The sequence below is a fragment of the Gekko japonicus genome, unplaced genomic scaffold (assembly GCF_001447785.1).
Source record: "Gekko japonicus isolate JY-2015 unplaced genomic scaffold, Gekko_japonicus_V1.1 scaffold1864, whole genome shotgun sequence".
Taxonomy (NCBI): Eukaryota; Metazoa; Chordata; class Lepidosauria; order Squamata; family Gekkonidae; genus Gekko; species Gekko japonicus.
The window spans coordinates 261905-287127 of NW_015168709.1; the positions used below are offsets into that span (position 1 = coordinate 261905).

At 44.2% G+C, this 25223-nt stretch overlaps 1 protein-coding gene across 1 annotated transcript in view; it reads left to right on the forward strand.

Annotated features, from left to right (window-relative positions):
* Positions 1-25223, forward strand: part of LOC107114103 (neuron navigator 2-like) — a gene marked incomplete at its 3' end in the record, with an annotated part of 109603 nt that overhangs the window by 27862 nt on the left and 56518 nt on the right. Inside the window, exons 4-5 of the mRNA XM_015415536.1 lie at positions 21890-21910; positions 23171-23195. Of these exons, the coding sequence (XP_015271022.1) occupies positions 21890-21910; positions 23171-23195 (46 nt within the window). The remainder of the gene's footprint in view (positions 1-21889; positions 21911-23170; positions 23196-25223) is intronic.

The window sequence follows — 25223 nt, forward strand, 5'->3', positions numbered from 1 at the left end:
AAAAATAAAATAAAAATAAATATAGAGATCCTGAACACCTGAAGGATGAGTATAGAAGCAGCCTCCAAACCCACAGCTGCAGGTAGGGTTTCTTGGGCCCTTCCTGCCACTGCTCAGCTGTGTCATATATGACTTAACATCACATAAGGCTCCAAATATTTCTCAAATATACATCAATCTTCAGTATGTGAAATACATGAGCTGCAGTGAATAGGCTGGAGATTTAAAGCAATATCTAACATTTACAATTTGACACTCCCAACCACTGTTCCCTCTAAGCTGAGTTAGTGTGAGCTAGCTCACAATTTTTTAACCTCCGGCTCACACATTTTTGTCTTCGCTCAGGAAGGATGGCTCCAGAGCAAGCTAATTTATGCAGATGTTGTTGCACAGAATGTGTGAAACATAATTGTTCAGGAGGGCATTTTTAATACAGAGAGTAGAGCTGTAGTAAAATGGAATTGTTTGGAATGCCACTTCTACAAAGTAACAAGGGCTGTGGTTTATGACACAATTTATAATATGCATTATTTTCTTTTTACTGCATTGTTTTCTGATTTTGGTAATCCAGTTCTTACATTTCATGTTTTATACGGTTGCTATTGCATTGTTTTAAATTTTGTATCTGCCTTGAGTCTTAGTGAGGAAAGCAGAGTATAAATAAACTAAGTCAATAAACAAATAAACCAGCTCTGCCATTCATCTCAGCTGGCACCATCCACTGTCACTTGCACATTAGCAATACTACACATCACAGGTCTCAGGTTTCACATCTTTCTCATTCATCCTCCATACACTCTATGATTCTATCATAGAAGTTCCCACAATTTTTAGGACTGATCTAGGTTCTGCCTGGAAGTTAAGTCACACTATCACCTGTCAACAACCCCCCAATTTTCCTGCTCCCCACTGATTCCTACTGATTGTCCAGTCCATTCACAGATCCTCAGTGCAGGTTGGCAGGCAATGCCTGCCAATGCGTGGAAGGGTTTGAGAGGCACAGTGTTATGGAAGATTTTTTTTTTTAATGCAGCCCTGTAGACTTAACAGAAATTTTTACTGGAAGTGACAAGGGTAGCTGTCGGAATTGCTGGGAACTTTATCACTTCCAGAAAGAACTTCCTGTACGTACATGAGACTGCATATTAAAAAATTCTCCTGTCACCACTCGAAGTAGCAGTGGGCAGTGGGACCCTCCACCCCAAAGGGAGGCTTGACAACCCTACCCCAGTAGCATGTGTAAATTTGGCCTTGTATGTACACAATAGAAGTGCCTATGCTTGAATCACTCAACTAAGGGTTCCCAAGTACTTACCGTGATCCGGCGGGGGAAACATGCTCCCTGGCCGGACCATTCCTCCCTGTAACACACCATGCTGTCGCCAGGAAGTGACGCTGGGCGACGATCTGGCAATGGGACTGAAACCTCGATGGTCCCATCGAGTTTCCAGCCCCATTGCCAGAGCGTCGCTCGGCGTCACTTCCTGATGATGGCATGGTGCGGCGCATCTGTTGTCCCCACAGGAATGATCCTGCAAGGACGTCTGTGTCCCCCACTGAATCACGGTAAGTACTTGGGAAGCCTGCACTCAACCCATTTCATATGCTGGAATGGGACAGACCCAAACTTGACACGGTTAGGCCTGATAATAACTAATTAGATTGTGTTTAATATCTCTAAATCTGTTAATAATGTACATAGATTACAATTTAAAAAGCAGTATATACCAGGATTTTGGACCTCTGTAGATGAAAGTGTTTTTCCCATGAGGCTATTGCTATTGGCTGCTAGTGCTTTGTAATTCAGTGAGAGCCTTTTTTCTGCAAAATGGAAATGGATGTCTGTACCTTTGCTGCTGGGACTGGGTGGCCTTACACAGCCTTGTGGTAAGGCATCTGTTCAAGCTCTGGACAGATTGAGAATAAACCATGGGGAATTTTATGAGATTCAGAATGGCATGGACACAAAAGAGATTGGTGATGTCTTTGGCACTATGCAATAACTGTTACATTAGTGAATCTGTCACAAGAGCCACTCCCTGGAAAAACCCTCCATAACAGTAGTGGTTGCTGGTACAAGAATTACACATTCTCAGCTATGGCAGCTAATGTTTTGAGTGCTTGTAAGCATTGTTTCCGGGGCCAATGACATTTGCATGATTGAGAAACAACTATTCTGCCTCCTTGAGAAAGTCACAATGTCTGGAAAGGCCTGCAGACATGTAATGGAACAAAAAGTGATGAACTTTACAAAGAGCTGAAGTCAGCAATATCCAGTTCCCAACAAGGGGTGGAAGATGGTAAAAGGGAGAATGGATATATCAAAAGATGGTAGAGTAGGGTTTAGCCACAAGAAATTAAAGGAAATTGTAGAACATCCAAGCAACAATATTGGAGCAGACAGGAAGAGAAGTAGTCTTGACAAACAGACCACAACTTTATCTTATAATTAGAATAGGAAATAACTGTGGTTGCTGTGTCGTGCTTGTGGTGAAGTGGCAAATCTAGGCAGTCAGAGAGAAGGTGCCTTTGGTTTCATTCTAATTCTGTTGCTCTTCCATTTGGTTTCTTTAATATTTTCCTGGATATATTGCAATAACACATCTTAATATTGTCAAGGGTCAGCTTGCAGGAGTGCAGCCAACTGAACTAACCTTTATAACGTACCTTCTTAAGAAAACTTCAGTTTAGAGAGTAAAGTACATCTTGCTAACACAAATGCGTTATCTCCCTTGGAAAAGGACAGTTGGGAACCTATCTTAATATGACTGTAGTGTTCCCTCAGAAAGTCTCGCAATAACTGGTGTGGGCCTTAGACAGTGTTTCTATAATTGACTTAGTAATTTCCTTTCCTTATTCCAGTTGCTAGTGATTACTACTTAGAACAAATAGAGCTGTGGTCCAGAGGTCACTGGTTCAAATCTCAGCCACAGAAACTGTTGTTCATCAGCAATATGAGAATACTTGTTTACCTTAGAGGCAGGATTGCCATGCCAACCTCCAGGTGGGACCTGGCATTCTCCTGGGATTACAACTGATCTCAAGACTACAGAGATTAGTTTCCCCTGGAGGAAATGGCAGATTTGGAGAGTAGACTCTATGGCATCACATCCCTCCTGTCCCCAAACTCTGCCCTCCCCAGGCATTGCCCCTAGACCTCCAGGAATTTCCTAACCTGGAGCTGGCAACCCTTCTTACAGGGCTGTTGTAGGATTGCCAGGTCCCTCCTTAGAGATCCAGGGTCTCATCTGGAGCAGGATGGAGGCCTAGGCCTCGTCTCCGGTGGCACAGCGACATCACTTCTGGTGTACACAGGAAGTGTCATCATTGTGTCACTGGTGTAGCAGTCATACTCTGGTATCTGGGCTGAAATTCTATGGCAAAAATGGCTTTTACCGTGGAGTTTTGCTTCAAATATGACAGAGCATCACTGCAATGCCAGCAACATGAGGACATCACTTCTAGTACTTCTAGTACATGCCAGAACGACATTGCCAGAACGACATTGCCGTGTTCCTGGCCACAACGGCCTAGGCTCGCCTCCCCTACCAGTAAGTCTCCCCATTGGACAACTGATCAGCAATAGGGATGGGGGACTGGCAGCCCTAAGGTTATTATGCTAAGAGTTATTGTGCTAATATACGTCATGAATTTAGAACCCAGAAAATGCTATAAAAGTGCTTGTTAGTATTTATTCATCCTATACATGCTCACTAGGGAATAAATCCTTTGGATTAAACGTGTGTAGGATCAGGCTGCAAGTGCCTACACATGCAGGTGGAAGATTCACTGGTAGTATCTCATAGCACATCTAAATGCCACCAGCATTCATTCTGTGGGGCTTGTTCCTGGGCACTGATTTGGTTTCTATAGCCTCTGAAAACATCAATCAGTTCGACATTCTCACCTCTCCAGTTACTTAGAGACCTAGGTAAAGCAAGTAGGACAAATCTGGATTTAAATAGTGAATATGGGACTATTTGTAGAAAGCTTGATACAAAGTACAAGATGAGTAAACAAAGAGGCCTAGGTATTGCTTTATGCAATGTTCAGGTTTCTGCTTGGGAATTAGGATTGCCAACCTCCAGGTGGGGCCGGGAGATCTTCCAGAATTTAGAATTGATCTCTAGACAACAGAGATCAGTTTCTCTGTAGAAAATGGCTGCTTTGGAGGATGGATTTTGTGGCATTATCCCTCCCTGAGTTCTTGCCCCTCCCCCAACTCAACCCTTCCCAGGCTCTATCCCCAAAATCTCCCAAGTATTCCCCAACTCAGAGTTGGCAACTCTGTTGGACATATAGCACCATAACCAGATTCATAAGTGCCTCCCCCTGTGCAAGACACCCATGTGCACAGCAGAAAAGCACATTTACTGTAGTAGTCTCTGTCACCACTGCTCAGGTGCTCACTAAAAGACCTGTGCAGGTCAACAGCTGCTTAGTGCAATATATGGGTAGAATTCTATCTTCCATCCTACCTTTGACAATAAATCCCATGTTTCAGTATTTGAAAATGAGTCTTAATTAAGGGGCTTGAGATTCGCCAGTTCTTGACATTGCCCAAAGCAAATCCAGGGTAAGTCTGTGTATATTAGGGTTGCCAGACACCCCCCACCCTGTCACGGTAGAGCCAGGGAGGCAGGCAGACAGACAGAGTCACAATACAAGTCCAAAGGTCAGCCAGGAGAGCAGTTAGCAGAGCATTAAACAAGTCCCAAAACACCAGATAAAGCCATAGTCAAACGTTACCAGAGGTCAGAGTACAGGGAGCAAAGCCGAGGGCGTGGTCAGGTTCAAAGCTGGAAGTCAGGAGCCAGAGCAGTCCAAACACAAGCCGAGTCCAAAAGCCACAGAGTCAAACAGGAATCAAGGTGCAGAGCTTCTGGTTCTATGAACGAGATTGCCAGCACAAATTGCTCATGGCCAGAGGCCCTACTAAATAGTGCTCTGGCCCATTAACTCATTAGCACCTTTGTGCGAGGTCCAGGCTGCTGTTAAAACTCAGGGCTCAAGGATCTCCGCCCTCTTGAACGTGCTTCTTTCCGTCGGCTAGCCAGCTCCTGACGTCTCTGATCCCTAAGCCTACTTACAGGTGGGGGAGATGCAGGTGGTGAGCTGCTTATGGCCTGCTGCTTATGGCCTGCTCAATCCCAGGTGCAAACCGCCCTGTAGTTGGCTCAGATTGCTGTGTATCCTCCTCAGTACTTACAGTAGGTACAGATCCTGATGCTTCTTCAGCTCTTAAAGGCACTGAATCCTCCCCTCTTAGGCTATCAGGAGCTGGCTCTGGGGCTGAGTCAAGGGCAGGCATGACACACCCCAGTGGAGGCAGGGGTACCCTGCTGCCAGGCCCTGCCGCCCAGTCACCAATCAGCTGGCTGGCGGGTGGACCTACCAGTAGTGAAGGGAAGGCCCAGGCTACATTGCCAGCATCACACAGGAACTGACGTTGTGAAGAACTACATTTAAAATGCCATTTCCTAATGCAGTAAAATCAGAGAAGAAAGGTGAATAGTTAACTCTGCTCTAGAATGTAGAGCTTGAGTGACAGGCTGCTCCTTTTCTCTGACTGGCCAGTGCCAGCTGAGGGAAATATAAGATCAGCTGTGTGTTGAGGGGAGGGGGAGTTCAGCAGCAGTTACTCTTCAGGAAAGTAAAAGTTCAGCTACAGGAGTGGATATCTGAAGAGTCTGACTAAAAGTCTGTCAGACAGGATCACCTTTTGAATAAAGGCTCCTGGTCTTAACTGTGCTAAACATAACTTGAGGAGGAATTCCATCTAAGAATTCAGAGTCTAGTGTCAGTTTAAGCTGAAGTACGTTTTCACACAGATGCCAAGAACTGGGGTTTGAGATTTTGGCAAAGAGTGACTGGGTAGCAGGCTGAAGCTCCTAATCAGGCCAAAAGGAATTGGATTATATTTTCAGGGAAGAACTATAAGTCCTGTCCAGTTATGCAGGGGATTGGCACTGAGGCAGTCCCTGGTCTGTTGTGAAAGGAAACAGTTATAGGCTACTCAGAGGGAAGAAGACACATTGTGATTTCAGAAAAGGGGAAAGAATTTGATGCACAAAAAGAGTGACCTTTGCAGAAAACCTGAACAGTTATTACAAAACGATATGCAGAAATATTGTTATGGTTGTGATGTGGCCTTGGCCTTTCTCTTTCTCCTGATAAGTCCCCCTCCCATTCCCCACCATGTGTATCCAACAACTGCATGGTGTTTTTTGAGGAGGCAAGCAAGCACAATCCCCAACCAAACCAGTGCTCTGGGGAAATTATGATGGTTTGTGTAGTGTAGGAATACTTACAAAAGGTACCTGCTTGCATTTAGATTGCTGAGTTTGTCTTCTTTTTGAGATCCAAATTAGGGGCTTTGGGGTTGCTTTATGATCATAGTCCATTAAACCATATAAAGTGAGATTGCAGATAATTCTTCATGCTGCAGTAGGATGTGACAAATTTTTCATGTCAGGGTTTTGATTTAGTGGTAGAAACTGTACACACAACTGTTAGTACTCCCAGGTATCCTGCTCTCACTGTTAAACATAATTCTATTCATAGAATACTTACTATTGATGTTCCCTTGGTTATTCAAAGTGAATCACATCTTGAGAAAGGATTTTTCAAAAGTCAAAAATTATTGGTTTCTCCAGAATTCTAAAGGTGTTGTAGGAATATATAACATTTTGTTCAACTCCTTTACAACACATTCTTTTATCATAATTAGTTTTTAAAGTATTATATGAAACTTGCCTGTACATGGGTATGTCTTATTGTTTTGCTGGGAAAAGAAAGTATTGTCCTTTTTACCATGATCATTTTAGGAACCTGTTTTAGCTTTTTAAGATGAAGAAATAAGGTTGAAGTATGGTACACTTCATGGGGCTTGGCGGGGGGTGGTGGGGTCTGGCCCAGATTTCAAGCCTGTGAATATAGTATGAGATAGATATAATATATGTGTCATTTCAGAACTAAAAGATATATTTTTCCTTTCCTTATGTAATTGTATGTACAAGAGTGAATAGGGTGCATGTAAAGGGCATGTTACAAGTTTGTACAAGGCTCAAAGGTGTGACCTTCTGAATTCCAACCTAAATTCTAGGTCCAGTGGTTTTTCACTGTTTGCTGTGGTTAGGGCTGCCACATTCACTTTCCCTAAATGTAATTGAATATGCATAATTATTTTAATCAAGCACATTAATTGTGTTCTTTACCAGCTGCTATATTAAATAACATGTACACACATCTCCCTGTGTGTACATGTTATTTAATTATGGGACTCCTTAATGTCCATCAACTTTTTAAAAATGATGTGTACACTAGGGTAGTTGTCCTGCATCACACAGGTTATAAGAGGGTCTTCTTGCCATATTTCCAGTTTGCTACACAGGGTGTCATTTGTATTGTTCCAGTCATCGCCTTTCTTCAGATAATATGTCAGTGACATGTGGTGGACTTTACCTAAGATCACATAGGAGACCAGTCCTGCCACTGTTACAGTGACTAATTTACATCCCAAAATAGCCTACTCCAAAAAATCCACATCTAGGAAGCCAGTGGATGCTGATGTGTTACATATAAATAGATCATAAGAGCCTTCTGTATGGTCTGGCATATTTGGTGTGGTTTTTTTTAGTCTTTGTTACACAAATAAAGGGCCAACTAGTGAAAAGGTCTCTTGCATAAGCAGTATTGAAATGAATGCCATCTGTGAAAGAAAATGGTCCTCTTCCACAGCTCCTATTAATTCAAAGGGGGTCGTGCAAGAATAATTAACTGTGAAATTTGACCAAGAAGTTTATTGAATTTACTACATTTTATTTTTAATGTATGTGAATACCTACTTTGAGCATTTGGATGTGGTGAGAATATGGGCTCAATAAATAACATTATACTACAGCAATTACAAAAAAAAGAAAAAGAGGAAGCTTAGCCTTGAAACAAAAAACAAAATTAATTGAACCACATTTCACAAAGAAGCAGATGCCAACACTGAGTTTCCATTATCCCTTGTTTTGTTCTGTTTATCTTGTGTGTATCTCTATAGATGTACATTGGGATGATTAATCCTGGGATGAAATTGAAAACAGCATGCTGATAATTGATGATGCTACTCTGGGCTGTCTGTATTCACGGATCCTTCTTCTGTTTTATATATGGAGGAAATGCTGGCTTCCAGCAGTCATCCTCTCCTTTTTCCCCTGTAAAGTTGCCTCAAGCAGAAACAGGGCTGTTGAAAAATCAACTGACTGCCAGACTTGTTCAAAGAAAGCAAGCAAGCACAGAGTCTCCTTTTGGCAGATCAGCAAACTTCCTTGTGTTTGTTTTGGATCCAAGGCTGGCTTGGAACCCCTAGAAATGTCACTAACATAATTGTAAACAATGAAATTTTAAATATAAGTTCCTACAATTGGATGCTGATTTGTACAATTTTTTTAAAAAGATATGTAGTCTGAGGAATGCGTCATACCTTTGTACTCCGGGAAAAACACACAGCATGTGAAACCGTAAAGACATGAATTTTGAGGCATAACTGCACAATACGTCTGACACATACTATGTTATGGGTGCACAACCGGACCCACAGTGTACATCAGGGAAACTCATCTTAAATAATGCTTGTTTGTTTGGCACTGTAAGGAAGACCTGTGGGGGGAGGGAGAAGGAGCTTCCAGATTTCCTCCCACTGACTACTTTTGCCAGCAGAAGGGGTAGGTTTATACTCCTTTTCTGTGGCTCCACATGTCCTTCTAAGAGCTGCAAGAACAGGAACATGAGGCATTCCATGTAGTGCAGGAGTGGTAGGAACTGGTCAGGATAACAATCTCACTGCTGGTGAGGTGCATATATTGGTATTGGCCACTGGCCCATCAACTGCCACTCAAGAATATTCGTGTGCCACTGAGTGCTGGGTCCACTCCTCTCCCCCACTTACTGATATTCCCTATCTGAATAAACTGCCAAAACTTTTGTGTGGCTCATTTTCACCTCAGTGGCTGTTGGTAGGCAACCAAGCTTGGTTCTGTCAGTAAAAAGGCAAAGGCAGGAGACCCTTTCCAGGCCTACTTTGGCCTTTGTGGGGAACTCATTGGGGCCAGTCCTGACTAGGGTTGCCAGCTCCAGGTTGAGAAATTCCTGGAGATTTTGTGGTGGAGTCTATGGAAGGCAGAATTTTGGGATGGGAGAGGCCTCAGCTGAACAGAATGCCATAGAGTCCACCCTCCAAAGCAGTTGCTTTCTCCAGGGGGAGATCTAGGTTCTTGCTGTGGAAGCCGAGTGAGTGATTTTGGACCAGTCACAGACTTTCAGCCTAACCTGCATCACAGGGTTGTTGTGCAGATCAAAAGGGGGAGAGGAGAATGATGTAAGCTGCTTTGGTCCCCACTGCGGAGAAAGACTGTGCTTTTCCTCTTAGGAAACCATTGTTGCCAATTTCCAGGTGGAGACTGGGGATCACTCAGAATTACAACTGCTCTCCAGATGGCAGTGATTAGTTCCCCTGGAGAAAATGGTGGACTCTGTGTCATTATACCCTGCTGATTTGGCCCACCCATGACAGCCAGTGTGACGTGGCAGTTAGCACTTCAGAGCAGGGTCTGCCAGACCCAGGTTATTGCTGTGGAAGCTGATTGGGTGATTTCAGACCACTCACAGACATTCAGCCTAACCTACTTTACAGGTTTGTTGTGCAGATCAAAAGGGGGAGAGGAGAATTATGTGAGCTGCTTTGGTCCCCACTGTGGAGAAAGACTGTACTTTTCCTAGGTAGAGGCTGTAGGAAGGGGGGAGGAGATGGAAAGCTGAAGTCAGAGGGGCAGATAACGGTGTGTTGATGGTTGGCTAGGAAGGAGACAGGGTTGCCAACTCCAGGTAGGGGAAATTCTTGGAGATTTGAGGGGTGGAGCCTGGAGAAGGTGGGGTTTGAGGAGGGGTGGGACCTCAGGCAGGTATAATGCCATAGAGTCCACCATCCAAACCAGCCATTTCCTCCAGGGGAACCATTGTTGCCAATCTCCAAGTGAGAATATGCAAATATCAGTACAGACAAAGCCAAAGAACAGAAAAACAAAAACTGGGTACCAACAATAGTGTGGCAAAACAGAAATGTGTGTGCTAAATAAAGAATAAACTAAACCGTATGTCTAATGGTAATTTCTATAAAAGTAAGAAGGACATAATGAATCGTATAAACATACAATCACAATTGTATAGATAACTATCAAAGGAATGGTGCAGAAAGTCCAATAAGTGTTCAGATTGTTGCTCCAGAAGCACAGTTCCAGATGAAAAGATCCTGAAGACTCACATTAAATTCACTAATGAGCATACTAGCTAATGGCTGTCTCATTTTGCACTGAAGCTTTTTCAAAGAAGAACCAACATTCCAATCTATTGTGTATTAAAATTCAGGAGGAAACATGGAGACAGACTGACATAGAAAATGTGTAGAATGTTCCCTCCTGAATTTTGATACACAATAGATTGGAATATGTTGTCGAAGGCTTTCACGGCTGAAGTTCATTCGTTGCTGTAGATTTTCCGGGTTGTGTGGCCGTGGTCTTGGCATTGTAGAACCTGACATTTCGCCAGTAGCTGTGACTGGCATCCTCAGAGGTATAACACAGAAAGATGGAGTACTCTCGTATAACACAGAAAAATGGAGTACTCTCAGTACTATCAGTACTCCATCTTTCCGTGTTATACCTCTGAGGATGCCAGTCACAGCAACTGGCAATACGTCAGGTTCTACAGTGCCAAGACCACGGCCACACAACCCGGAAAACCTACAGCAACTAATAGACTGGAATGTTGTTTCTTCTTTGAAAAAGCTTCAGTGTGAAACGAGACAGCCATTAGCTAGCACACTTGTTAGTGAATTTAATGTGCTTGATCTTTTCATCTGAAAACGTCCTTCTGGAGCAACAATTTGAACACTTATTGGACTTTTTGCACCATTCCTTTGATAGTTATCTATACAGTTGTGGTTGTCTGTTTATATGATTCATGATGTCCTTCTTACTTTTATAGAAATTTTGTCATACTATTGTTGTTACACAGTTTTTGTTATTTTTTCTAATCTCCAGGTGAGGGCTGGAGAACACTCAGAATTACAACTGCTCTTCAGATGGCAGAGATCAGTTCCCCTAGAGAAAATGGTGGACTCTGTGTCATTATACCCAGCTGAGGTCGCCACAGCAAATTGACGCTGAGTGCCCAAGGCTGCCCGCCCAGAGCCTCTTTCTAGAGCTCGCTGTATTTATTTCCACAATGGGCCTTAGTCTTAGTTATTTATGATTGTCATAGTTTGACATGTTGTAAGTCACTTTGAACACTGGATAAAATGGGGACATAAACATCTCAAAATAGTAATATAAAATAGAATAAATAATTTAGGGACCTATGCCTTAGCACTGCTGCTGTTCTATTTTTAAACTTATTTGTATGAAATGGTGTGGATTTGCTTAAGGTAGCAGTTGGGTGTTTTCTCTGTTCCTCTTCTGTGGATAATTTACATAAAGTTGTCATGTGAGGTATTCCTAGGAAAATGATACCATGACAACTGCCACAACATAGGGTATTTTTCCTGTCTCTAAGTTACAAAGCAAACATTTGCGGATGTCTCGGCCTTTTGTGATTTGTAAAATATTTTGGGGCTCCACTCAGATGTCATGAACCAAAATACAACCTTGGAGAAATCAGTACCTAGTGTGAGGGCATATTAATTAAAAGAGACACAAAAATAGAATTGCACAGAATCTCATGGATCTTATTTTGTTGAATGACCACTAAAACTCTCAGTAATTGAGCGTCAGCTTAAGTGTAGTCTTAACTGAAGGTTAAGAAATATTTACAATGTTTGTCCTAGTATGCAGTAGCAGCTCGAGATATTTTGCCACCTGGAACTGCTGCTGCTGCTTCCACCTTGTGCACACTTATGCACCTTTCCAGCCATATCCTTGCCTTCGCTCCACCCATGTCTACCTGGGCCACAGAGCGCCCCGTACTCCCCAGCCCTCTCTAAAATCAATGGCAAGTCATGTATGACCTACAGGGCCTCCCAGACTTTTGCAGAATTCTGAGCAAATAGCGTTGCTAGGGCCAATGCTGGCTGAATTATTGTGAGAAATAGAGCACATGTGCCGTGATACACATTTTAAAACAAGGCCAGGGGAACAAGGAGGCAAAGAACATCAACTGGTACATCTCCCAAGTGGAGGTGAAAGGAGAAGGTGAGCAGGATGGGTGGTTGCCACCCATTCAAAATCTGTCCCTTCTAGTATCCTGCTGAATTTTACTTATAATTTTAAAATTGTTGGAAATGTCAAGATTTTCAATTTCATGTATGCCCTAGAACATGCTTTAATACTTACCAGGGGTGTGTGAGAAAAAAATTCATCCCTCCCCCCATTCAGGTATATTGGCCCCCAAAATATTGGTATTTCCCAATATTCCCAAATCCCAATACTGGTATGGTATTCGGATTTGGTAATATTTGGGAATCCCAATTCTTTTCGGGTACATTATACCTTATGGGGACCATTAAAGTTAATGGCAAATCTATCCTGCAGCATATTCAGTGGCTGGGGGTGGGGATTGAGGGAGAGGCATCAAATTTTGCTGGAGCCTCTCCTCAAAAGAAACACCCAAGTTTCAAAAATGTTGGACCAGGGGGTCCAATTCTATGGTCACCCAAAGAAGGTGTCCCCATCCTCCAATACAAGCCCAGCAGAATGTCCCAGAGAATCTCGGGGGGGGGGGGCGACCCAAAGGCCAGCAGCAGAACCAGCTCAACTATGGCAGTGCCAAATACCAGCAGGACTAAGGTCAAATCTGATAATCTTTGTAGAAACTGAGGGGTGGCATTTCTGCAAGAACAGCAGAACCAGTGCAGTATACTAGAGCCCAAGCAGCAGAACCCAGTGCTAACTTAGCAGTGCCCAGCAGCAGAACTCAGTGCCATTGTGACAAATGCCAGCTCAACAGAACTGATGTCAGGCACCGAATCACAATCCAAGCGGGGGGTGTATGCGTGCAAGGACAGCAGAACCTGTGCAGTAGTGCCCAGCAGCACAACCCAGTGCAAATGTGGCAGCAGTGCAAACCCAACAGAATTAACCAATGTCACACCAGAGAATCCCAGCAAGGTTTTTAAAAAAAAAAATAGGCAGAAGCAAGGGCAGTAGAAGCCCAGCAGAACACTCAAAAGTGTGAGAGGAGGAGGCACTTTTGCTAGCCTGCCAGAACCAAGGTCAGCCCAATACACAGAAGCCCAGTAATGTTTTGTTTTCTTCCAAAGCCAAGGTCAAACCCAGAAAAGCCCTATACACCATTTCCTCAGGGAAGGCCTCAGAAAGTGAGGGTGGGGGGTTGTGTCCACCCTGATCCTCCTGTCTCAGCAGGAGCAGTACACACCAACTATCACTACCTCAGTGGAAGACCCTCTGGGCCATGGCAGAGAGGTCCAGCCAGGCCACCTCCTTCATGGTCCAGTAGCTCAGTGGACTGGTGGTCTGTGACTCTTAGGGCTCCGCAAGATACTCCCTCACCATTGCAGCTGCTGTGCCATTTGCCTACCTCTCCCAGAGGGACTGAGTATTCGCCCAATGAGTGCCATTTCACAGATCATCATGGTGGAAGCCATGTGGGGGGGGGCACGCTGCCTAGCAGGGGAGGTAGGGGATGAACAGCAGCAAAACTGCTTTCACCCCCCTCTTTCTCAGCTAATTCCAATGTGCCCCTCTTGGGGCACATTGGAATTGCATTCAACTCACTGAGAGAGCTCATCTGTCCAGCGAATGAGATTGTCAGCCTGCTTGGCAATCTTCTTGCCCTAGATGCACGGGTCACATATGGTTACCAACCTGTAGGCCTTTTGCTGTGTGAGAGGCTGAAGGCGAACCTTGAGTTCATCTTGCAGTCTTTTCACCGGCATGCACACTGCTGGAACCACATCTACACATCCTGCAGGTGGCTCCAGAAGTCCTCACAAGCCATTTAGATCATGGGGATGACCAGAGCCAGACTTGCCGTGTCAGATGAGAGCATCTCTGTATGGCTCTTAAAGGGCCTAAGAATTTCCACAGTCTGAGAGATGGTTATACACTCTTCCTGGGTGAGCTGGCTCTCTTCCCAAACTACCCCAATCTCAGAGATCAGGGCAATCAGGGCTGTCTTCTGCTCCACCAAGCTCTTGAGCATGGAGTTCCAGAGTGTTCATGTCACCGATCAGGCGGTACACTGGAACACCTGTCAGTGTCTACGTCTCGTGCAGCTGATGGGTGTCCTTCACTCTGCAAGAGAAGTGACTCATGATATGCTGGCATATCTGAAAGAGATACCTGAACTCACAGGTCTCAGCATCCAAACTGGGATTCTCTGCAGAACCCAGCCCCAAGGCATCCTTAACCACCAGATGGAGAAGGTGGGCCATGCAGTAAATGCTCATGAGGCCCAATGCCTGTGCTGCTGCCCTCATGTTCCTTGCCACCATTGGTCACCATGAAACCCATGGAGAGGTTCCTGCCTATCCATGCTGCTAACTGTTTTTCTATGGTGGCTGATATGTTTTCCGCCATGTGCGCCTTGGCATGGAGCAGAGCCTGCCAGTAGCCGGCCCAGGGACCCTTATCCTGCCTAACACTAGTTTCCCCATGTTGAGAAAGAGAAAGAGACTGATTTTGCTGTTTATGGATTTATATCTGCTGACACACACACTATATGAACTGTGCAAAACACATGTATACCCATAGGCATAGAGAAAGCTGCTTGTATTACTACTGTGAGAGATTTCACATAGAGGACACTTGCCTGCATTTTATGTTAATGAGGCTTGCACACATTCAGCTCAAAAGCCTTATGGGAAAGAGAAGCAAATTTTAGCCACTGTTAGCAGAAACAACAACTAAGGAGAAGTAACCCCACCATTGCTGAAGGACTCGATGTCACGCAGTACTTGGATCTGATCTGCATCTGAATTGCCATTTCCTGTTGGATGGTGCCTGGAATGCCTGGGAAAGCCAAGATCTATCTACACATCAAGGGAGATACAGGATGCCAGAACTTCACACCTGACCAGATGACTTTCCATGAGATAGAGTTTAGAGTTTCAAATATTGTCCACACCCCTAAGGTACATGCCCCTTTCTACATGCACCAATGAGTGAGGTTATGGGATGGACTTGTAGGTAAGTGAGTTTAGGTTGCCACCCACCTGGAGATTCAACTATAAAAAGCGAGGACCATGCGTTAGGTCTTTGCTAGCCGCAATCCCCTTCAATACCCCCTGTCTTCTTTCATCCCCTAAAGCCCAGCTTTCTATCAAACAACCCTATTGTCTATTTCTGATCTCTTGGACTGCAGCCAAAGAGGTCCATGCCCTGCTGGCTGGTTCTAGCAGAGTGTGAATTAGTAAATACCCGTAGGTACTCTTTTCTTACCCCTCGATTCTTCATCGCATTAGACAAGGCTTCAGGAAAGATAAGTATGAACGTATGCCAACCTACCTCCTAAGTAAAAGAGAAACTATTTTTGCTATTTCTGTAACTCTAAAGGAACTTGATTGCAAGTGTGAGTGATTTTGTTTTGTGTGTATGTGATTTTGATATTATTCAGTAAAAGACAAATTGTTTTGGAAAATACCAGTCTCGTCTCTTTCACTGGGACCTACCTGGGGTGGATTCGGACCTCCATAAACTTTGGCAAGAGCTCACATTAAATTTAGTTGCCATCTGCTGTACATAAAGCAGTTTGGCTAACACCCACCCCCACCCACAACGTCACTGGGTTGCCCCTAGTGTGCTGTCAGCGAGAGATATGCATTGTGCGTCTGAGGGGAGGTCCAGATGTCGGACGTGAAGTGCACAGTTCTCTCGCGAGTGTGGGACAACTGTGCTTTCATGTGATCCCTGGCAGCCCTGTACAATGAGGTCAACATCTCCCTGCTCATTGTGGTGTGAGCAGGGTGTGTGTACCAGGAATAGACATCCTGGAGCAGCCAACGGAAAGCAGCATCTTCAACTATGGAGAAGGGGCAGCCATCTACAGCAACTATTTTGGCAATGAGACGAGTGACCCTCTTACTTGCCTGCTGTTCTCCCCACCCCCAGGCACCCTAGTCCCAACCTCACTAAGCATCTCTGTCAGAGGTGCTTGGCATCCCTTCATGAATGTGGAATATTCAGGGACAGCCCTAGAGGTAGTTGCAGGATGACTCATCTCCTGCCTGGCTGGTGATGGCCGCTTGGGCACCCCAGCAGCAGCAGCAGCAGCAGCTTCTCTTTACTCCTGAAGAAGCACTACCTGGTGATGCTTCTTCAGATGGTTTCATGATCCAGAAGTTGAGAGATGATTGAGGTCTCTCTCTCTCGACTGATCCAGGGCCTTCACAGCTGTCACTGTGCAAAGTGGGGAAGAAGCACAGCTAGAAGTGCTTCCGGAGTTCAGAGGTGTAGGGGTCACCCACAGTGACCAGCAGCGGCAGGCACTCCTGGGGCCACCTTCTGCGAGGAGCTCAGGGCAGACACACCATGTTTTGGTGGGACAGGAATAGATGCCTGAAGGGGAAGAGGTTGAGATGGCAGCACCTTGAGGTGCACCTCCATCTCTTCCTCTTGCACCTCCAGCCTCCCCCCCCCATTCCTCCCTAGAAGGCCTGCTGGACATTGGAGGAACCAGAGCCAGGGGCATCCAGCCTCTCCTCTAGCTCCTCCAGAAGTCTCTGGGTCCCTGGGGTGAGCTCCAGAGCTGGAACACTCGTCCCCATAGCTCACCCCAAAAAACAGTTCAGGCAGCTCCTCCTCCTGCTACCGAGACTCTGCAACAACAGTGGGAGGTGGGGCTGCCTGAGCACCAGACCCCTGCCCAATGCCAGCACCTGTGGGCACCTCTGCAGGGGGTGCCCCAGCAGCAGCCTCAATGAAGAGGGCCTTGCGCGGCCTTTTTATTGTACCATTTTAGCCAGAGGATGGAGTGGTTGAAGGCGGTTGTGGAGCAGTCCTCCGCACAGGTGCGGGAAAAGCTGCAGCCCTCACCCTCTGCTCCATCCCACCACTCTTCTCCTTAGCCTTGCCCCAGGACCCCACTGCATTCCCTTCCTGCCGCTCATTGTTGCCCCAGGCCAAACTCTTTCTAAGTAGTATTTGTGGGGAAGGTATTATGTGCCTTATTGCTTGCACTGCAACCCGAATCTAACAGAGTCTGACACCTTTTTATGAATCCTCCCATCCAAACACTAGGTTTTTGTCTTTCAAAAGAGTCGAACCTACCTTTACTTAAGTTTTTGTTTTCTTTCTATTTTTTTTGGGGGGGGGTTGTTGGTGTTTGTTTTTTTAGTTTTTTAAACTAGTGACTTCCTGTACTGAAACCTGAATATGGTTTAATAAACCATTCTTAAGATGGAATAGACAACTTTTTAAAAAGTTTAAAACTCTTTATTAAACTTCTCCTGCCTAGATTCTGTTGGAACGAGCCTGATTTCCATCATGGAAATGCAGGAGCTCCCTCCTGAAAATTGAAAAACTACTGGACACCCTAAAGGGACATTTATCTAAAAGCAGCTGCCCTAAAACAGTCCCTTATGACTAAAAGCCTATTTAGCTGCACCTAAGTATTGTACTCAGTAGCCCTTGAAACCAGAAGCACACACTTGGAACAGTGAACCTCAACACCCCACTCCCCCCAAAAAAACTAACCTTCTAGAAATTAAAGGGAAGAAATGTGTGTGTGTGTGTGTGAACTACTGGGGGGAAAGGCAAGAAAAAGGACTTAAGAGAGAAGATAAAGCAAGAAGAACCTAGACCAAAAGCCCCTATACACACACACACCAGACCAAAAAAAGAAAGGGGGGGCACAGGAAACAAGCGACAAAGCTGCACACACCCCACTCCCCCCAAAAAAGTGAAAAAAAAGAAGAAAAGTGAAGGATGATGGGGAGAGAGAGAGAGAATTCAAGTAAAATAATCTCTCAGGCAGCAGGAGTCAGGGTCAGAGCAGCAGCTGAAGCCAAAGCCATTGCACACTCTCCAAACCTCTCTCAGCAGTGGAGTCTAGCTCAGCCAGACCCTTGCTTTTATGCTCTTTGCCCATGCACAGAAGAATTTCAAAAAGGAACCAACTTCTGTGATTGGGTAAAGAGCAGTGGTCCTCCTAACCCAAAATCCTATTTGCCAAATTGCCACTGCTCCCCCCCCCCCTGTTCCCTGGGAAATGGGTGGGGAAAGTGAGGTAGTTACTTAGGTCCTGGTCACATGGGCCGGAAAATGTGGGAGTGGGGGAGCGTGGCTGTTTGCCCCGGAGCAAAGTAACGTGCAGCAGCCCAATCACATGTCCCGTTGAGGTCCTGTGGTTAGGCCGTTAAGTGCCGATCACATGGCTATCCTGCAGCGCGGCAAGGAAGCGGCATGGCGTGATCACACCGGCAATCGCTAGGCTCTGCTTCCGTGGCAAACGGGAATTTTTTTTCCACACCGAAGTTTGCACATACGCATGATTGTTTGTGCGCATCCTGTGACTTACAAAAAACCCACATCCAGTGTGTGACGGGACATGGACGGGTGCTGGATGCCGCGGGATTCAAGTGGAAATGCAATCAGACGCCCGTCCTTGCCCTGCATTTTCCAGAAACTAGTACATCGTATGTGGTAGTTTTTTACTCCACATCTTCGGCGAGAAGCCACGGGTTAGCCACGGGTGTACTACGGTTCCCAGATGTTACAGTGTGATCGCGCACCGAAAATCCGCCTATCATCCGTATCTTTAGTGCGGCAACTTCTCTGTGTGAACGGGACCTTAGTTGGACTTCACATTTGAAGCCAGCAACCTTTCAAGTTGCAAACCTGCAATTTATTTATTTAATTTATACCCTGCCCTCCCTGCCATGGCAGGCTCAAGGCAGCTGTTTGCAAAAGCATTGCAATGATTGGCTCTAAGGCACTACAGCTCCCCTAAGATGCTTTTGCCATTGGCCTGCAAAGATGTCGGTTCCCCCTCCTGTTCTGGAAGCCACAGCAAAAGGTGGGAAACAGCCCTAGAGGAGAACTGAAAGTTAACTTTGCAGCCTTTTAATCCTCTCCACCAGCAACTGTTCAGTATAGCTGACTGTACCCGAAAAAATTCAGCTTTATTCGGGATCAGCTATACTGGTAGGCTGTCAGATTCTCTGATCTGTATTCAGCTTAATAAAATACCCCTAAAATACCAGTAAGGTATTTTCCATGTATTTTTTCATCTTGGATAGAGCCAAATGCACACCCCTTATACTTACATTTCCAAACCACAATTCCTCTGGTTCTATTCTGCCCTCAGAAAGTAATCTTCCATGTGTGGATCCTTCTTTGGATCAAATTCCCTGACTACGATGGGGTGTGAAGTTGGGATGCTACTTGTTGGAGCCCATTGCCTGGAGCTTCATGCAAGATTAAAGCCACACATGCCATACTGAATAGATGGCGCTGACAGCACCACTCAGCTGTCTGAAGGAGATGGAAGAACTGAATCCAAGTCCTTCTTTTCTCCACAGCTTATTTTCTTTCTTTCTGACATTAGCTTGTTCCATACTCAGTGTTTAGTCTAGAATTGCCACAGTTCTTTCACTCTTGCCCCCCCTTTTCTCCACAGACAATCTAGTTGACATTATGATCACCCTGCAGACTGGGTTGATGTATAGTCCCGAATTCTGCAGTTGTTCTCATTCTGTATAATGTATTAGTTGCTTTTGAGTCATATGCAGAGTTTTGTGAACAGGGATTGACTTCTTCAGTGTTTAAAAGCCATATTCTGAGACAGAATACTTGGCCTTAGTAATTGAACAGAGAATCGGAGTGCTTTTCCATAGAAGGCAATGATAAGGCTTTCAGATAAAGATCATTAAATAAAATTTACCTAATGACGACTTTTCTAGCCAAGGCTGGTTCACTGCCCAAGTGACCCAAGTGGCCACTTGGGGTACCAAAGCTACAGGAAGTGTCAACATGAAAGAAGGCTAGCAGTCCAAAGCAGGCTGTTCTCTGTGTTATGCGCTGGACCTTGCCTGGATGGCATCAGACAAAGTGCGCGTGCAACATGTCACTGTTGCTATATAAGTTAGGTATGTATGTATGTATCCTGCTCAGGATCTATCAAAGGCAGGATACATACATAACTAACTTATATAGCCTGGTCTGGATGGAAGATAGGTGCTATTTCTTCTAAACCTCACCTTAGAGTTTGCCCCATGGCTCAGTAGTTTGAGCCAGTCCAGTTTCCAGCTCAATGAACAAATGTTGGTACATTCATTGCTTCAGTGGGGGAATGTGAACACAGATAAACCTTCCCTTTTTAGTGACCATGGTGAAACATAAATACGTGTTCAACTTACTTGATCAGTTGAAATCCTACCTGTTCCTGTTCAGTTCCCTTGGGCAGATCGGAGACTGATGTGAGTAACAGTAGACAATCTGCTGCTATTTATAACATCTTAAGAATTTTGTGAGTAAACACGTTCAGGATTCCGGCTGAGGTATCTGGTTTCCTTTCTTGAATTTTACTGCCTCTATGGCTGGAAATTTCTGGCAGCTGTCTTTCTGTAGAGTAAATGGGACTTTCCCACATCAAGCATATGTAGTACTCTATTTTTATTTTTAGCACAGGGCAAAAAGGTTATAATTGGGGTCATTTTTACATTATACAGGCACAGTGGATCGGTGGGCCATTTTGTGATGGAGCTTCCTTTGTGGTTCAGCAAAATCACCTGAAAAAATAAGAGATTTGCTGTCATGCTATAGATCCGCTGAACCATCTAGGGGTACAGATCCTTTTACATCACTGCAAAAAGTATTTGGGTAAACATGACTATACAGCATATGCCTTAATTGGCCATATTTACTCAGGGCAGTTCCTATTTTGATTATCTTTCCTTAAGAAATTATCATCTCTGTTTTGGCTTGGATTCTGTATGTTCTTTCTGCCTGAGCTCCACTTTGTCCATCGCAAGAGTGACCCTCCATTGTGGAGTACATTCCACTCATGCTAGTTACCTTTTGGCTTCCTGAAAGACCTTGGTCTTACCCAGCACCAAAGGAATGTGTGTTGCAAGTTGGAGGACGGCCCCTCAACAGACTACAAGCAGAAAGAAGGTGCAGGATCCTAGGATCCAAGTCTGTAGTTCTGTTTTGACTTTTTAGAGAAAGTATAAGGGTGACTTAAAAAAAACACCTAGTTTTGGAAGACACCACAGAGAAGCCAAAGAATATAGCATACAACAGGCTAAAAGCATGTTCTGTAGTACTCTGTAGGTTTAGTATGCTGATCAACTGACTGGTCAGTTTACTTTATGTTATTTGACCATGTTCTTTTTTGCCAAGAATGGTGCTTTATACATGGCATGCGAGAAGAACAGGCCAGTTAATCATTCACATGTATGGAAATCTTATGAAACATTGCTGAATGTACAATTTCTTGCATTTTTTTAAAAAAATGTTAATGTTCTTTCACTGTTATTTTGTAAGTAGCATAAGAATTAACACTGTTGATCATTAAAATATTTTTTGTTATTGTAGTTAAGGTAATGCTTTAAAAATACTTGACTAGTGTATGACAATATTTGGTCCTGTTTCCAATCTTAGTGTGCAGTCATGGGTGGAGTTTAGAATAGGGATGTTACAATAGTGTTATTTTTGTGAAATGTTGGCAGGTAATACGTTGGCAAGGTAATATGTTGGCAGGTAATATGTTGGCAAGGAGCAGTGACCTGCCCAAGGATGTCTTGTTGGTAGTCATTTAGGTATTAAGCATACCTGGCTTTATAAAGAATCTTTCAATACAAACCAGATAAATTTGTGTGGCCAGTAGAATGGTCAAAACAGTATTGCAGTACATTTCTTTTCATTTCTCCTTTTCGTTTCTTTCTTAGATTGAAAACATAGATGTTCAGGTTAGGAAACCAACACAGGTGAAGGCTGAAGCCCCCTCTTCCTCATACTGTAGTCCAGGGCTATTTTTGGGCAGAAACGCACAGGAACGGAGTTCCGGCTGGCTCCCGAGTTGGCCATGCCCAGCAGGAACTCCTTAGCATAATAGGCCACACCCAACAGCAGAAACTCATTAGGATTGGCTACATTAGGGGTGTGTGGCCTAACATGCAGAGGAGTTCCTGCTACAAAAAGAGGCCCTGGGTTTTGAAAACAAACAAGGTGAACAGAATAAGAAGCAAAAGGGGTGTGTGGCTGGATGACCACACTTCTGGTAACATGGGGGCGTGGCCTAATACGCTAATGTGCTTTCAAGGGTGTGGCCTAATATGCTAGTGAGTGTCTGCTGTTGGGTGTGGCCTATTATGCTAATGAGTTCCTGCTGGGCTTTTTCTACAAAAAAAGCCCTGCTGTAGTCTCAAACTGAACCAGGCCTCTGTAAACACTTTGAAAATTAGTTCTCAGCAGCTCCTATCTTACTGAGTGGAATGAGAGCCAGGTAGTTAGGCAAACCCCAACCCATCTCATTAGAAAAGGTAACACCAAGTTTTGCCTTTAATGGGAGTTGCCGCCTGCTCTTTTCTTTCTTTCATACTGTTTTTCCAAGGAACTATTTCCCCTGCTCTTGTACACCATTATGACCTCTCATCCAATAACAGTACTAGGGGCTAATTTGCTTATTCCCTATATGAGGGCTAAGTTGCAGGAAGTTTGATTTTTATGTTCAGTTAATTCACTCAGACTGTTCCAAAGGCTCTGTTTACAATACTTCAGCACTCAGAGCTGTAATGTTGTGCAGTAGCGGGGGGGGGGGGGGGGGGAAAAAAACACACGCGGACTCCCCCCCCCCCCCCCCATATTTTGAGTACTGCCCAAATGTATATGATGCTTCATGGCATAATAAACTCTGTGTGTAATTTTGTCTGCAAAGTGCTGTGCCTCAGATCTGAAGTCTGTGAACATTCAGAGGCACAGTTGGGTTGGACACTTGGATCTGTACCAAATATTGTGAGGCTAGTAGGTGTTTTCGTCAGAGGAGTTGTACACATAGGGATATTCTTGATTGGATTGATACTGGAACATATTTGCGTGCCAATCATAGTCCCAAGTTTCACGTACTTTCACTTGTGTGTTTGCAAAAGGAAAAAGGTACAAGCCCTGTCAATACATGACAGTTAAATTCGTTGCTCAAATTTCTACTTACCTCTCCCTCATGCTGAAAGTTAGCAGTTGGCTGTACAAGGACAGGTGAGATGGTTTTCTTGAATTAGCTATTTGTCTGTAGGATGGTTTGTGGACTTGGTTATCTGCAAATGACACAGTTTTATTTGTGGATGGAGGTAGCTTAGTTACTTTGACGCCAGGAGCTGTTTTCTCTGAGTTCATACTGCTGCTTGAGTATCATAGTGAATGTTGTACATGACTGTTGCCAGAATGCTTAAACGGAAGATCAACAAATCAGCAAAGCATTCTCAGATCACAAGAAGGATTTTCTTTTTTAGTAGTAAAAAGCTAGTTGCCAGCAAATGGAATCCCCTGGCTCTTGTGTACTGATTTCTTACTCCAATGGGATAATTGTACTGTGTTCCTAGCTGTCGTCTGCTCTTAGGCTGATTATATTTATGCCTAGAGTGAGAGCACTAAGGGGCGGACAACATATACCTGCCACTGATTCTCTGCCATCTGATTCTCAAAGTCTGAAAACAAAGGCGCTTATATATTTTCCATTTTTCTCTAGATGACGGATCACCCTTTTAAAGCAGAGCAACTGCTGCTAATTAAGGTCTCATTCACATACTCTATTATGTCACTTGATCTGACTAATTGAGCAACTGAGAGAAATCAAGTGATGACCTATAGCTGAATGTGTAACAAACACCATTGAATAAATTGGATTGGATCAAATTATTCTTTTCTGCTAAATGTAGAGTCTTCCTCTGATGGAAGTACTCTTTCTTTGACTGAAGGGATCTTCTTTTGACTGGAGGCCTGGAAATTTTTGATCTTTGGTAGCCCATTCACACATGCAAGTCATTGTGATCTATTTCTTCACACAACTTCTGCTCTTCCTAGCTTAATGCTAAGCTTCTTGGCTTCTTTTGTTTCGATTTGAAAATTGAGTGATTTGTACCTCAAGCAAAAAGGGTAGATTAACAAAAGAAAATGGAGCTAAAGTGAGTTGAGGCAACCTAGAAAACAGAAACCTCCCAGCATGGAAGCTTCCACACTGAAAAAAAGAACCCCTCTCTGCCCTGAAAACTAGAACATATGGCAGTTTTCACCTAGCTTTTAAAAAATACCCATTTTGTGGCTAAAATGAAAATGACTGGGTTATACTCTCACACTGTTGAAACTCAGTGTACATATATATTTAAACAGAAACACAAAACAGAAGGGAGCGGTAACAGGAAGTAATTCAGACTGTAAGTCGTCAAAACTCTGAGCTGTTGATATACCCTCTGTGTACAAAGTCCGGTGGCAAGGTGCCAGGTGAATTACCTCAGTCCATCTCCTGAGATAAGAGAGAGAAATGCATTTGCAGGGCTTATTTGAAACAGAGATTATTGCTTGCTTTTGAAGGGCTAACTCCAGCATCCTATAAAACCCAGTAAGGCTTTGCCATGCCATTCACCGAAATATATCTAAATGTTCCTCTCAAATGCAAGGTTTCTGTTAGTATTGTCATTCTTTTTGCTACTAAAATAGGTGACCTATGTAAATCACTTACAGCGCTGTCCTAAGCAGATCTACTCAGAATCCTACTCGATTCAAGGGGGCTCGCTCCCAGGAAAGTATTTTTGGGATTGAACTGTTAGCTTCCCAAATGGAGCTACTGGCAAGCATGAAGGAGATTTCTGTTGTACCTCAGGAAAATGTCAGAGATGCAGAAAATATGAGATTGTGAATGGACTGTCAGAAGGGAGAGAATCCTTAAAAAGAGGCAGAAACGTCAAAGAATCTTGGCAGAGTACTTGTGCAAGTCCTGTATATCTGATGCTTGCATCCCTTTATTCTACAGCAGAGCTGGGAGTGGAAATAAGGAGTGGTGTTTAGGTGCCAGCATGGGTGAATCTCCAGACCCAGTTTCTACTCCCCAAACTAAGATCCTTTGTGCTATGGAATGGCGGAGCTTCCTTTGCATCTTAAATGTTTGGGAACAAAATATTAAGCGGGAGAGGCGAAAGAGCCTTCATTCCTAATTAATGCCTCCAAAACAGTTATCAAAGTTGCAGGTAGGGATAAACCGACCATAAACAATCTAAATTTGTGGATGGG